Source organism: Paroedura picta, chromosome 17 (genome assembly GCF_049243985.1).
Source record: "Paroedura picta isolate Pp20150507F chromosome 17, Ppicta_v3.0, whole genome shotgun sequence".
Taxonomy (NCBI): domain Eukaryota; kingdom Metazoa; phylum Chordata; class Lepidosauria; order Squamata; family Gekkonidae; genus Paroedura; species Paroedura picta.
Genome location: NC_135385.1, coordinates 11,616,798 through 11,631,201, shown reverse-complemented (window position 1 = coordinate 11,631,201; position 14,404 = coordinate 11,616,798). Strand labels below are relative to the sequence as shown.

The 14,404-nt window shown below is 47.9% G+C and overlaps 1 protein-coding gene across 3 annotated transcripts in view; it reads left to right on the top strand.

Annotated features, from left to right (window-relative positions):
• The window catches only part of OTOA (otoancorin), a 60,155-nt gene that overhangs the window by 28,183 nt on the left and 17,568 nt on the right, over nucleotides 1-14,404 (top strand). For all 3 annotated transcript variants that reach the window (XM_077316714.1, XM_077316715.1, XM_077316716.1), the window contains exons 21-25: nucleotides 894-987; nucleotides 4,650-4,773; nucleotides 5,739-5,926; nucleotides 9,584-9,739; nucleotides 10,954-11,096. In XM_077316714.1, coding sequence (XP_077172829.1) covers nucleotides 894-987; nucleotides 4,650-4,773; nucleotides 5,739-5,926; nucleotides 9,584-9,739; nucleotides 10,954-11,096 — 705 coding nt within the window. The remainder of the gene's footprint in view (nucleotides 1-893; nucleotides 988-4,649; nucleotides 4,774-5,738; nucleotides 5,927-9,583; nucleotides 9,740-10,953; nucleotides 11,097-14,404) is intronic.

The following is a 14,404-nucleotide window of genomic DNA, read 5'->3' as shown; positions in this document are numbered from 1 at the left end:
TCACCTTAGACCTTACCTTTCTGGCAGCCAGAGCAGACAATGCAACCCTCTTAGAAATATCTGTATTGTTATCAGACAATAGAAGAATCACCTTCTCAGAATCTGGAATGGCAGGGGCCATTGTGGGGTAATCTATTGGGAAATTTGGTTCTAGGCTCCCCCAAGGAAGTTGCAGTTCAATATATAACGGGTCAGGTCTTCTATTTCCCCTTTGAACTGTTGGCAGAGTTTAAATATGCCAAGCGGATAGTAGAACCAATCAGCTTAAAAGGCTCAAATAGTTTTTTAAAGAAACAGCTTTGTTTAGAAAGTGAGAGGAGAGAGAGTTCTAATTAACTGTCTATCTGTCCTGCTTTGCTTGTTCAGTCTGCTCGGGAGGCAAGCAGGGAGGAAGTGTGCACAAAGGAGCAGGAAGTCTCCAACAGAGCCAATCGGGACACAAGAGATGTCCCCTCTCAACCTCTCTTCTCCAGGCTGAACATTCCCCTCATTGGGTTTGGTCCCCAGGCCCTGAATCCTTGTTGCTCTCCTCCTTACCCTCTCCATTTTATCCACATCCTTTTGGGAAGTGAGGCCTCCAGAACTGCACACAGGACTCCAGGAGGGGTCTGACCAATACAGTGGGACTACGACCTCTTGTGATTTGGATACCATGCCTCTCTTGATACACCCCAAGTCTGCATTTGCCTTCTTCAATGCCGCATCATGTGAAAACAAGGCAATTAGGAGTTCCTTTATTTAGCTACTGTCCCTGCAGCTCTAGGCACGACAAACATCAATTAATATTCCGAGCATTCCGGCCTATCGTAATTTTTTAAAAAAATTGTAGAACATTTTGAACGATTGGGGGGTGGGATGTCTTTTAACGTTTAAAACGAATTAATGTTTTTCAGCTCCCCCAGAAACTGGACGGCCGAGACGGTGCAGGACAGCGGGCCTTTCGTAGGCCTTTTGCCCAAAGCCGAATTAAACATCCTTGCGGAAAAGGTATTGATCCGAAGCAAGGGCGGTTCTCCTCATGCTTGTAAGCTGTCTAGTGCAGGGGTAGTCAACCTGTGGTCCTCCAGATGTCCATGGACTACAATTCCCATGAGCCCCTGCCAGCATTCTCTGGCAGGGGCTCAAGGGAATTGTAGTCCATGGACATCTGGAGGACCACAGGTTGACTACCCCTGGTCTAGTGAACGGATTTGCTGTGTGAGGTACCATCTCTGTCCTAAAAGGAGGGGGGGACCCTGCCTGATTTCAGTGCTGGCATAATTCGTTACAAATATAGTTTCAGTTTGGCAGCTATATTAGTCTATGACAGCAGGAGGAAATTCCGGTCTGGTGGCACCTTAACAGGATTTTTCCAGGGGATTAGCTTTTGGGAGTCAAAGCCCACTTGGCTAATTCGATATCTAATGAAGTCAGCTTTGACTCCCAAAAAGTTATGCTCTAGGGCAGGGATAGTCAACCTGTGGACCTCCAGATGCCCATGGGCTACAGTTCTCATGGGAATTGTAGTCCATGGACATCTGGAGGACCAGAGGTTTGACTACCCCTGCTGTAGATAATAATCTGGTGTCTCTGCTGCTACTGCACTCAGATTTTGCTCTGCATTACCCAGGCACAATCTTGGCAAGCAAATGCCTTTTAATAGAGGCCATGCTTTGAACTGTAGCCACGAGACCACTTTTGATGCTGACTCAATCCCAGTGCTAAGCCAAAACCAAAAAAGGGACACAACCCAGCCTTAACAGGTAGGAACTCAGAAGTTGAGCTGTACAATAAAAAAATGTAAAAATGTAGATTATTTATTCTAGTGCACAATTAAAAACAGAATAAAAACTACATAAAAACTATACAGAACACGTAAGTCTAAACGCGCTTCGACCCTACTGGGTCTTCCTCAGTGGTCAAGACTGTGACAATCCCCCCGATATAAAATATTTATACCAAACTCATTATAAAGTGTAGCTGAGTGGTCGAATGGGATCTGTAAATTATGGCTCCAACCAATGTATGTAAATTTTAGACTTTTTGGAGACCACCTCCTATGACATATGCCTAGGGTCACCACTGTCCACTATTATATAATTCTGTGCTGAGAGTGTATCTCACGTGCGTCAGGAAAAAGAAGCTCTCAGTAATTGGTGAAAAGACCCTCCATGGAGTGAAATCTTGGGGAGTCTGTGTTCGTCGAGCTGACAGGGTGGACCTTCACCAAGGCTTGAATTTTACATGGAGCAGCTTCATATCTAATATACCTAGTCCCTATTGTCAAGAAGAGGGACCATGGATGAGGGGCGGAGTGAACAACCTGCAGATTTGTCTGCACAAGCTCCCGGCATCTCCTGGCAGGGGGCAGGGTCTGGGAAAGGACGTTTTACTACCTGAGATTTACTGATAATGAGCGTAGAGATAATACTGATAGGGTTACAAGGCTGAGCCTGGCAACCAGTAGGAGAGTTGGGGTGGGGAATATGCAAAACCACATGAGTTAAGATAGGACCCTGCATCACTTCTGAGTAAAACCTCCTGGTGATGGAGAACAGTTCATCTGGAGGTTGAAGATGAATTCTATGGCATGTTGAAGTACCTCTCCCCACCAAACACCCCTCCTCAGGCTTCAACCAAAAAACTCAGGTATGTCCCAACCTGGGTATTTCCCAACACATAGGGCAGGCCTAGAAATGTTCAGACCCTATGGTAGCTCTAGGAAAGGCCAGAAACTCTATGGTATAACTCTATGTTGAAACCCTAGGGTAGCTCTAGGAATGGGCACAAACTTTATGTTCAATCCCAAGGATAGCTCTAAGAATGGGGAGAAACTCTGTGTAAACCCTAGTGTAGGTCTAGGAATGGGGAGAAACTCTATGTGCAAACACAGGGTAGTTCTAGGAATGTGGAGAAACTCTATGTGCAAACCCCAGGGTAGCTCTAGGAATGGGTAGAAACTCTATGATCAACAGCTAGAGTAGCTCTAGGAATGGGTAGAAACTCTATGATCAACAGCTAGAGTAGTTCTAGGAATGGGGAGAAACTCTATGATCAACAGCTAGAGTAGCTCTAGGAATGTGGAGAAACTCTATGTGCAAACCCTATGGTAGCTCTAGGAATGGGGAGAAACTCTATGTGCAAACACAGGGTACCTCTAGGAATGGGGAGAAACTCTGTGTTCAAACCCTAGGGTAGCTCTAGGAATAGGGAGCAATATGTGAACACCCTACATTAGCGCTAGGAATAGGGAGAAACTCTCTGTGCAAACCCTAGGGTAGGTCTAGGAATGGGGAAAAACTCTATGTTCAAACCCTAGGGTAGGTCTAGGAATGGGGAGAAACTCTATGTTCAACAGCTAGAGTAGCTCTAGGAATGGGGAGAAACTCTGTGTTCAAACCCTAGGGTAGGTCTAGGAATGGGGGAGAAACTCTATGTTCAAACCCCAGGGTAGCTCTAGGAATGGGGAGAAACTCTATGTTCAAACCCTAGGGTAGCTCTAGGAATGGGAAGAAACTATATGTTCAAAACAATGGATAGCTCTAGGAATGGGGAGAAACTCTCTGTGCAAACCCTAGGGTATGTCTATGAATGGGGAGAAACTATGTGTAAACCCTAGGGTAGCTCTAGGAATGGGGAGAAACTCTATGTGCAAACACAGGGTAGCTCTAGGAATGGGGAGAAACTCTATGTTCAACAGCTAGAGTAGCTCTAGGAATGGGGAGAAACTCTATGTTCAAACCCTAGGGTAGGTCTAGGAATGGGGAATAGATCTATGTTCAAACCCCAGGTTTGATCTCGGAATGGGGAGAAACTCTATGTTCGAACCGAAGGGTGCTGCCCGGGCAGCGGGGAAGGGCTTTCCCACTGCCCCACCCGCAGGCTGCAGTGTCTCCCTGCCGCTTAAATAGCTGGTGATCGCGCTGCCGGGTGTTGAGGAACTGCTGGAGCCTGGGGGAAGGAAGCCCTTCCCCATCGCCCGGGCAGCGTGACCACCAGCTCGTTGAGCCGGCGGCCGCACTTCCCAAGCGGCAGGGAAATGCTCTCCTCCCCTAGTCTTCTCCCCCTTTCCCAATGCTTCAGCTTGGGGCAGGAAAGAAGCATCTTTGATGCGGCGGCCCTACTTCTTTCCCGGCCCCAGAGGCCCCCCCTGCTGCTTCCCGGGCGAGGCCCACCGCCAACCTGGCTTGTCGGCCGGCTGGCGGGCAACGTCAGCGGAATGGGGAGAAAATCTTTGTTCAAACTCTAGGGTAGGTCTAGGAATGCCCAGTAGCTCTGTGTTAGAACCCTAGGGCATTTCTAGGAATGACCAGAAACTCTATGTTTCCAGTGACTTCTAGAGCTACTCTACCTTATTTCCAACTTTCCCTGGAAGTGACACGGGGACTCAACCAACATTGCCCTTTCCCCTCCCTGCTACTGCCTCATGGTGTGTAACAAGTGCCGCTAGCAGGAGGTCTTGCACCGTAGCATGAGGCCTGGCAGCCGTAGAGATAACCAAGGTTTTTGGCTTGGCATATATTTTCTTGCCCCCAAAGTCTCCTTTACAAGCAGAGGTTTTGCCCTGGTCCTCCTGGTTTCCATTTCTATTAAATGCCATTTCTATTAAGTTTAGCCAAATCAGCAACATTCTGAAATGGTCTTCTTTTTCTCTGTCCAACCCCTTGAAGTTTCCAGATATCGTCATACAAATGACATCAAAGATGGCCGGGCCAATTCCTCCTACAGAGGATCTCCTATTGGCTCAATTCAGAGCTGTCCATAATTCACTTAGAGCCTCTGATCAGCCTCCTGGTGAGTAAATCTTTGTGTGTTAGGCTAAGAGCATTTCCATACATTGTTAAAAATAGCGTCATGCCAGGTTTGTGGGTTTTGGAACATCATCTCCCCCCCACCCCCCAAGATCTTTGGACAGACATTTCGGATTTTTTCAGAGCATTGGCCAGGACTTTCTTGACCAATGACTTGAGAGCCAGAAGAACCTGTGTTCCAGTCTTACACAAATTCTTTACCACTCCCAGCGCTGACGGGGAAACTGCAATGAGCCATCTTTGCAGGGTTGGAGCTGCAGGTTATGGGTGTAATACTGTCCTGCAGGAAGAATGATAAGAAAGGAATACATATGAACACTAAAAGCAATTCAGATACCAAGTATTGGATGGAAAACGGAGCCGGTTTGGTGCCGTGGGGTCTAATCTGAAGAATTGGGTTGGATTCCCCACTTCTCCACAAGCTGGGTGACCTTGGGCCAGTCCCAGTTCTCTCAGAGCTCATTGTGAAAACCCCAACAGACTCTCTGTTGCACAGGAAATCTCTTTTTTTGAAGAAACACCCCACCTCTCTAGTGTAATACCGTCAATTGCTCAGGACCAATGAAGTTGGAAGCCTGTTAGTTTTGATTTAGTTTTCTGGCTGTTACTATTTTAATGGTAATTGTTTTTGTTGCTTCATTGTTATTTGTATTGTGTTGTATTTTTAACAAAGCTCTTAGCTGCTCCGATTTGCAAATGAGGGCAGGATATAAATTTAATAATACGTTATTATTATTATTATTATTATTATTATTATTATTATACATTATTAATAATACATCAAATAAACAATAATTATTATTCATTTGTTTGTTTATTTTACAGTCGTTGACCAGCCTCAAAACACAGGAATAATAATCATTATTATTGATTTGATTTTTTAAAAAAACAAAACTTTCCTCAGGATCGACAGACTCGTTTGCTCAGATACGTTGTGTTTCATTCCAGATTGTGCAGGAGTCCCAGAGCCTTCCTTAGATGAGATTGTCCGGTTATCCGAAGCCAACGCCTTCTGGTCAGCTCAGGAACTGGGCTGCATGAGCCCTGAGACTTTCGCCAAGACCGTGGAACTCCTGGGCGCGGTCAGAGGTTTCCGGGCCTCTCAGCTGACCGCACTGAAAGAGAAAGCCAAGCAGGTAGATACGGAGGCTGGGGAGGCAAAAGGGAAGCCCAAGAACAAATTGGGGACATTTCAGAGGTTATTTTCTTGGTGGATTCAACCACTTTTGCCCTCCTTGACAGCTTTAAGCAGGTTTTCTTGGGTGACACTGAGGTGGGGGACAGAGGGAAATTGAGTCACATTCTTTCAGCCAAGGGTTGACAGGCAGAGGAACTGTGGTTCTCCAAATGCCCATGGACTACAATTCCCATGAGCCCCTGCTAAGTGAGGCAGTGGCAGGGGCTCATGAGAATTGTTGACCGTGGACATCTGGAGAGTCACAGTTTGGCCACCCTGTCACTTTCATGAAAACCCTGGAGGTGATGTCACATTTAGAGTTTTTGGAAATGCTGTGTGAAAACCACAGAGTTTTCAGTGATTCCTAGAGAGGCCCGGCATTACTTCCGGGTTTTTCCTGGAAGTGACATCACGCCCTTGCTGCCCCCACCACCACTTGTCTCCCAGTGCTTCTACCACTCTTCTAGTGGTTTGCCAGCCCTGTCTTGGCTTAATTTCCCTTGCAGGGTTGTTGCAAGGGAAAACTGTTATATGTTATATGATGTTATATGTAAACCACCCAGAGCCCTATGGAAGGGCGGTATATAAATCTAAAATAAATTTTTAAAAATAAATCCTCCTGAACTTCTTGCATAAAATAGATAAAAATAGAATAAGTGAATTAAATTAATAGGCTTCCTTTCTGTCCGGTGAAAAGCACCCGAGCCTGGCTCCCTCAATAAAATAACATAGAAAACAACATTAAATGTAGCCCCCTCGGAACCAGTCAGAGCTCTGTCAAGGTACCAGCATATCAGTAAAAGCAGAGTGTCACTAAAAACTAAAGTTAAGGCGCCACTGAACTTGTGTTTTATTTTACAAAAGGGAGGGGAAAAGAATCGCCAGCTCTGAGTTGGGAGATTTTTGGGGTGGAGCTTGGGGAGGGTGGAGTTGGAGAGGGGAGAGACTACAGTGGGGTATAATGTCATAGAATTCGTCCTCCAAAGTAGCCGTTTTCTCTAGCCGTTTGCTCTTGATTGTCTGGAGATATTTGATTGTGTGGAGATTGTCTGGAGATATTTGGACTAAACAGGTACATAATCATCAGATATATTCAGATTACTTGGACTAAACAGGTACATAATCATCAGATATATTCAGATTACTTGGACTAAACAGGTACATAATCATCAGATATATTCAGATTACTTGGAGTAAACAGCTATCTATAATAACGGGATCTCAGGGGGCTGCCTGAAGGTTGGCATCCCTCGAAAGAGCAAAAGCAGAAACAAATTCCTCGGAATAGCTGGAATCTCAGGCTGACTCCTCATTCACACACACACACACAGGTTGGGAGGTTCATTGAGCTGAGGGGTTAGTGGGGAGGCTGATAGGGAGTTATAGTCTATTCTCGCCACCATGGGGATTGTAAGGTTGGGATTAATGTGGATTTTATTGTAGGGTTTTTACCGTGTCACCCGCCACGAGCCAGCTAGCCTGCGAATGGTGGGAGTTACATTTTCATGGCTAGAAGAGACTGCTGGATCAGACCAGTGGTCCATCTGATCTAGCATATTGTCCCAAACCATGGCCAACCAGTTCCTCTGGATGGCCAACAACACACCATGGATACTGAGGCCTTTCATTGATAAGATCGCCAGAAGAGCCCTGCTGGAACAGCCCTGCTGGATCAGACCAACGTAGGTCCACTTAAGTCCAGCATCCTGTCTAACACAGTGGCCAACCAGTTCCTTTGGAGGGCCAATAAGAAGGCATGAAGGCCAAGGCCTGAGATAAGAGCATCAGCAGAGCCCTGCTGGATCAGAGCAATGGAAGTCCATCTAATCTAGCGTATTGTCCCAACCATGGCCAACCAGTCCATCTGGACGGCCAACATCAGGGCATGGGTCTCACAACAGTGGCCAACTAGTTCCTTTGGAGTGCCAAAAACAGGGCACAGAGGCCAAGGCCTTCCCCTGATGTTGCCTCCTAGCACCAGGGCACAAACTTCACTGACCACGGAGGTCTCTTCTGGTCATCATGGCTACTTGCATAATAACAGCATAATATTCAAGGTTGGGATGGAGTGAGAGAGAGTGAATCTCAGTCCACTCAACGTTTCATGGCAATCTGGAAATACTCGTCAATAATATTTAGTAATTAGGAAGGAATTTGTTTTGTTTTTTTAAGTTTTACATTCTGAATGTTTTTTAAAATTTTATTTCAGGAAAAACAAACTTAGGACAAGCATCTAATTAAACATGTGCCATCTGTTCTTAATGCCCAAAGAATCACACTCTCCTTAAGCAGGATTTAGTTTATTTCGTTTGTTCCCTTTTTTCTTAACCGTTTTGGTGTCAGACATGAAGCGTGTTCTCAGCTCCTATCATGGAGGACCTGTGTCATTTGTTTAGGCTGCCCATGTTGAATTTTTTTGCAAAGTTCAGGAAGAAAATCCAGTCGACACTTTGGAGTTTGCTTTTGATGAATTTACTGAAACAAGATTTTGCAAAAAGGTCATTAAACTGGAGGCCATTAAAGGTGCAGAGGAGAGCAACAAGGATAATCCAGGGCCTGGGGACCAAGCCCCATAAGGAAAGGCGGAGGGACTTGGGAATGTTCAGCCTGGAAAAGAGGAGGTTGAGAGGGGACAGGATGGCTCTCTTGAAATATCTGAAAGGTTATCACTTGGAGGAGAGCAGGGAAAGGTCCCTCTTCACAGAATCAGTCTCTCCGTCAGATGGATATCCAACCTCCATTTAAAAATGTCCAAAGATGGAGAACCCACCACCTCCCGAGGAAGTGTCCGGAGGAAGTCTAGGGTTGTTACAGAGACAGCCAAGGGCAAAACCTCATCTATTGTCTCTTGTCTGGAAAACCAAGTCCCCCATGATCGTCTATGGGAGATGGAGGTGTGTAGGGTTGCCAGGTCCTGGAGATTTGGGGATGGAGCCTGGGTATCAATATCCTGTGTGCCTGTTTTCATGATCTTGCCGTGGGATGCTTTTCTGACCTGTTTTATGAATTTCAACTTGTTCTGTGCTTTTATGCTTTGCCTAAGTGATACTTCCTTTGACTTGCTGTTAACCAGTTTCTTAATTGTGCAATGGTTTTTCACAGCTCCTTTGCTGGCAGGTGTTTCGTCATTTTGACCTTGCTGGACTGATTTCGCTGGACTGATCTATGCTCTTAGGAAAGCCTGTAGGGTTTGAGAGTTAGTGCAAGAGTTGAATTGGAAAAAAGGGTTGCAAGGGTAGCATAAAAGCATCCTTGTAATTCCACTTGTCAGTTCCAGCAAGGGTGACCCTTGCTTCTGTTTGCTGTTTACTTCACTAAAGAGATTTCTTGCTTTACAATGAATCGGCTTATTGGGAACTCAATGGGGGGCTTGACGCTGGGGGGAACAGGGACCTCAGTGAGATACTTGGCCCTCCAAAGCATCCCTTTTCTCTATGGGAACTGATCTCTGTAGGCCGGAGATGAGCTGGATCCCCAGGTCCCACCTGGAGGCTGTCATCCCTACAAACACTACCGGGTCACCATAAGTTGACAGCACTTCCCACGACCATATGCTCATTTCTGGATAGCTGAGTTTTAGTGTTCTGTGAACTAACAGCAGATTTTTGTTTCAAAGGTGTGGGGGCCGTTGCCAAGCTGGAAGAGTTATCATGTTGTTTCCCTTGGGCGAATTGCCACGGTTCTCAACGAGACTGAAATCAGAGAGCTGGATTTGAGTTCTGCCGATGCGGTCTCTGCGCTTAGTCAGCAAACGGAGTGGAGTCCTCTGCAGGTTGGTGTGTCTGCCCGGCGGGTCCGTCATTCAGATGAAGCAGCTGCTTCTGGGTTGCCGTGCTTCACAATGATAACTCCTACATCCGCTCCCTTTGACCCCTCAAACATTTATTTTCTTTTGTTGGGAGAACATGATGTCAAGTCACAGCCAACTTATGGGAACTCCTCCGGGCAGGGTTGGCTGAACTGTGACTCTCCAGATGCCCATGGACTAGAATTCCCATGAGCCCCCACCGTAGGGTTTTCAAGGCAGGATATGATTAGAGAAGGTTTGCCATTACCCTCTTCCACATAGCAACCTTGGACTTTCTTGGTGGTCTTCCATCCAAACACTAACCCAGGCCAACCCTGCATACCTTCCGAGATCTGATGAGATTGGGCTAACCTGAGCCTCCCAGCTCAGTGCCGTGCAGGTCATCCAAATATGGAAAGCGTACATAGTACGATAGTGTCAGTGATATCAAAACATCCTGTGCTAATCAACACTGTCACAGAGGTGCCGTTGCTTGTGGTGTTAACAGTGATGGAACATTAGAAAAAGAGGAATGTGCCACTGAGTTGTGACTTACTCATGGCGACCCCAGCCATGGGGCATTCGAGGCAGGTAACAATCAGCGTTGGTTTCCCATTGCTGTGTAGCAACCCCCATTTTTCTTGGTGGTCTCCCATACAGCTACTGACCTGTGTGGCTCCCAAGCTCTGAGAACCTCAGCCCATATTGGGCTATTCAGGCTCCTGGTGTAACATTATACCTGCTTGTAGCTACAGGAATCGGTACAGTTATACTTTGAATGAAATCAAACGGGGTTTGTTCTCTTGGCCATTCATAAGCAGAGACATGGAAAAGAGGGCAGGATACCCCAATTATCCTTCTTAACTGATGCCATTGGGATTGGTTAAAAAAAATGCTGTGTGTTCTGGACATGAGACTCCCAGTTTCTCATCTGGTTTTGTACGTGGAACAGGAAACGTGGAAACCGCTGCTGGTCTCCCATAGTCCTGACTAGCTTCAGCTGCCTAACAGGGTCACAAGCCTTTGTGTGGCCCGGCCGAAGCTTTAGCGCTCTGGATGGCACCCTCCGGCCACAGGGGGGCGCCACAACAGACAAACATGGGACTTTGGATGCCTTGTCCATGCCTTCTGGTAATGGACCTCAGTTGGGGAGCAGTGCAGTCTCACTGTTGTTTTTGTCTCCCCCCACCCACCCACAGGCAAGATCTATTCTACAGGGGTTCCTAGAAGACTCGGGGCAAGCCATGGAGACTCTAAAAAGCTTTGAGTTGGCCGGTTTAGGTGCCACTCTTTGTACTTTGAGCTCCACAGAGATTGCAGCCATCAAGCCTCTGGAATTTGGGTACGTCACCAGCCTTTTTCATTCATCAAGGCCCCTATAAAGTGAAATGCAACCACACCACTTTGTTGACAGCCGTTTCGACCAGCGCAATAAATGCTGGGGTCTCAAAGCAAGTAAAATGTTGAGCAAACACACAACGTAAAATGTTGAGGACCAAAAAAATCACAATTTAGATAGTGATCTAGATAGAATTTGTAAACATATAAAAATGCAAAATAATTAATTTTCCTACAAAGGTTTTGCACAATTTAAATGCAGCAGCACAGAATTAGGGGGTACATAGGGTGGTTGGTTGGGGGTTCTCATCATTTTAAAGTATTTTTTAACCTTTTCTTTTGCTACTAGGCCTGAGTTGAATATAATCTGTATTGTTTTGTCGCTCAACATCATATATGGGCCAGTGGTACATTTCCCATCAGTTATTTCTATGCGCATCATATTTATTTGTTTGTTTATTTGGATTTTTGTACAGCCCTTCCATACGGCTCTGGGTGGTTTGCCTAGAACGTCATAGGTTGATTACACAGAACATCATAACAAATATAACAATCATAACATATCAACTAGAACAATATTTTAACAAGAACAGTAACTTTGAGATCCTTAGGGGGGTCGGTAGTGAAGAGGAACTAAAGAGCCTGTTGATGCGGGTGAAGGAGGAGAGTGCAAAAGTTGGCTTGAAACTCAACATCAAGAAAACAAAGATCATGGCATCTGGCCCTCTCAATTCCTGGCAAATAGATGGGGAAGAAATGGAGATGGTGACAGATTTTATTTTCCTGGGCAGTGGCAGATGGGGTGGCAGATGGGGACTGCAGCAAAGAAATTAAAAGACGCTTGCTCCTGGGGAGGAAAGCTATGGCAAATCTAGACAGCATCCTAAAAAGCAGAGACATCACCCTGCCAACAAAAGTGCGTTTAGTCAAGGCTATGGTCTTCCCAGTTGCAATGTATGGCTGCGAAAGTTGGACCATAAGGAAGGCCGAGCGTCAAAGAATTGAGGCTTTTGAACTCTGGTGCTGGAGAAGACTCTTGCGAGTCCCTTGGACTGCAAGGCGAACAAACCGGTCAGTCCTAGAGGAGATGAGCCCTGCCTGCTGCTTAGAAGGCCAGATCCTGAAGATGAAACTCAAATACTTTGGCCACCTCATGAGAAGGAAGGACTCCCTGGAGAAGAGCCTGAAGCTGTAACTGTGGAGCTAGCTTTACCAAAAACTTATAGGAATGTGCATCCGGTTTTTCATTCCAGCCTGCTGCGGAGAGCTCCCGTCCCGGATGAATGGCACCCTCCTCCAGCTACGCCTGTGCCGATTTACATCGACAAAGACACCCACTATGAAGTCAACCAAATTTTAGACTCTCGTTTGCATAAGGGTCGCCTTCAGTATTTGGTCGACTGGAAAGATTTTCCCTCTGGGGACAAGGAGTGGGTTGAGGCTGGGAATGTGAAGGCACCCCGCCTTCTCAGGGCTTTCCATCGAGCATTCCCTGATTGTCCTCGCCCGGTGGATGCCGGCTAGGTGGGGGAGTGAAGATAGTTTTAATGCGGAGGGATGTCAGGATTGTAGAATCTCTGTCATAAATTAGCCTGAGTTCCTCCATGTCAGTTATATTGCTTGATTGGGCCTGGCGCCTGCTTGCCCCGGCCTTGTAGTTTGTAAGCTATAAAATAGAGTAGTGATGTTATGTTAACCTTATCTTGTTGTGGGCTCACAGGGTAGTTGTCACCTCTCTCAAGGCTGAGAGAATGAAATCCTGTTTTTGTTATACATATGTCTTTTCTCTCCTACCCCCCCCTTGGGAACTGTCAAGTTTTGGGCGGGAGAAATGTATTGATAAGCTGGGGCAAATCTGGCCTCTGGTCAGATTTGACTTTCAGTCCAATGCGTATAGTGCTAATCAATAAAACTCTTTTCTTTCGAAGAAGTTTTGTTGTGAGTTTCCTGTGCGTCTGACATCAAGTCAAATCTCACAACTCCTTTCACCTGCCAATATGCAGGGCGAAGGACCTACTTTTTCTGACCAAGGAGAGGGCCTGGATTGGGACCTCTCCCAGGGCGACGGCGCTGGTGCAGGGCCGTACAGCTCGGGCATGCTGCGGGCCGTCTCGGGGACGACTCCGGGGCCCGAGGAATTTTTGGAACGACACGTCACCCAACGTAGGCGATTGTCAAAGTACGACCGCCCAACTGGGGATGAACTGTGGCCGGAGCACCTGGCACTGCCTAGCTACGGGCTGGAGCCTGTGGGTGAGACACAGGACTTGCAGTACAAGCTGGACAGGGTGACTAACTGGCTGCAGGACCTCTCGGGTCGGTTGGATCCGGTGGAGCAACGCCGAACACAACGCCTGCTGAAGGAAGTGCTCGGTGGTGGTGCGCACGACACCAGTGGACGAAGGTCGAGCGGTGTGCTCGCCCTGCGGGAACACGGCATGGCGGACACGCAAGCAGCGGCAGAGGCCGAAGCGGCGGCCAGGGCCAGAGCGCAGCTGGCGATCAAGGCGGAGGCGGCGGCTCGGGCGAGAGCGCAGAGGGAAAGGGACAACGGAGACGAGGAGCGTGAGGACGCCGGCGGCGGCGGTGGCGATGGAGCCGGAGGGGACGGCGCGGAAGGAGAGGATGCAGCAGCAGCGGCGGCGGCGGCGGCGGCGAACGTTGCCGGAGCTGAAGCAGCAGCGGCAGCAGCGGCACGAGAGGCGGCGGCGGCGGCCGCACGGGCAGCAGAGGCGGCAAGGGTGGCAGCGCAAGCCAGAGCGGCGGCGGGGAGAGGACGAGGCATCGGCCGTGACGCGAGACCCCTGGGCCCGGCCCCGGCACCGGCGGATTGGGGCCCAGGACGCCTACCCCCCCACCTCCGTGGAGTGGAAATGCGGAGCACCTACAAATTCAAGGCTAAGTTTTCGGGGAACCCCGCAGACTTCCCTACGTTCTTGGTGCATCTCCAGGCCTACATGATGGACATGGGTTTCACTTTCCATGACGATGCCGAGCGTGTGCGCTTCGTGGGGGAAGCCCTGGAGGGCAAGGCTGCCAAATGGTTCCTGGACTTGTACCGTTACCATCCCCAAGCCATCCGTAACTACAACCACTTTCTGCGCGCCATGCGCCAGATGTACGTGGAACCGTTTGAACGGGAGACAGCGGAGAAGAAACTCAGAGCTCACCGGCAGGGAAAATTGTCGGTGGTCGAGTACGCCAGGGAATTTAAGGAGTTGGCGTCTTCGGTGCCGGACTGGACCGAACCCCAACGCGTGCTTGCGTTTGTGGGGGGCCTCTCACCCGCTCTGGCTGACAAATGCCTCCTTT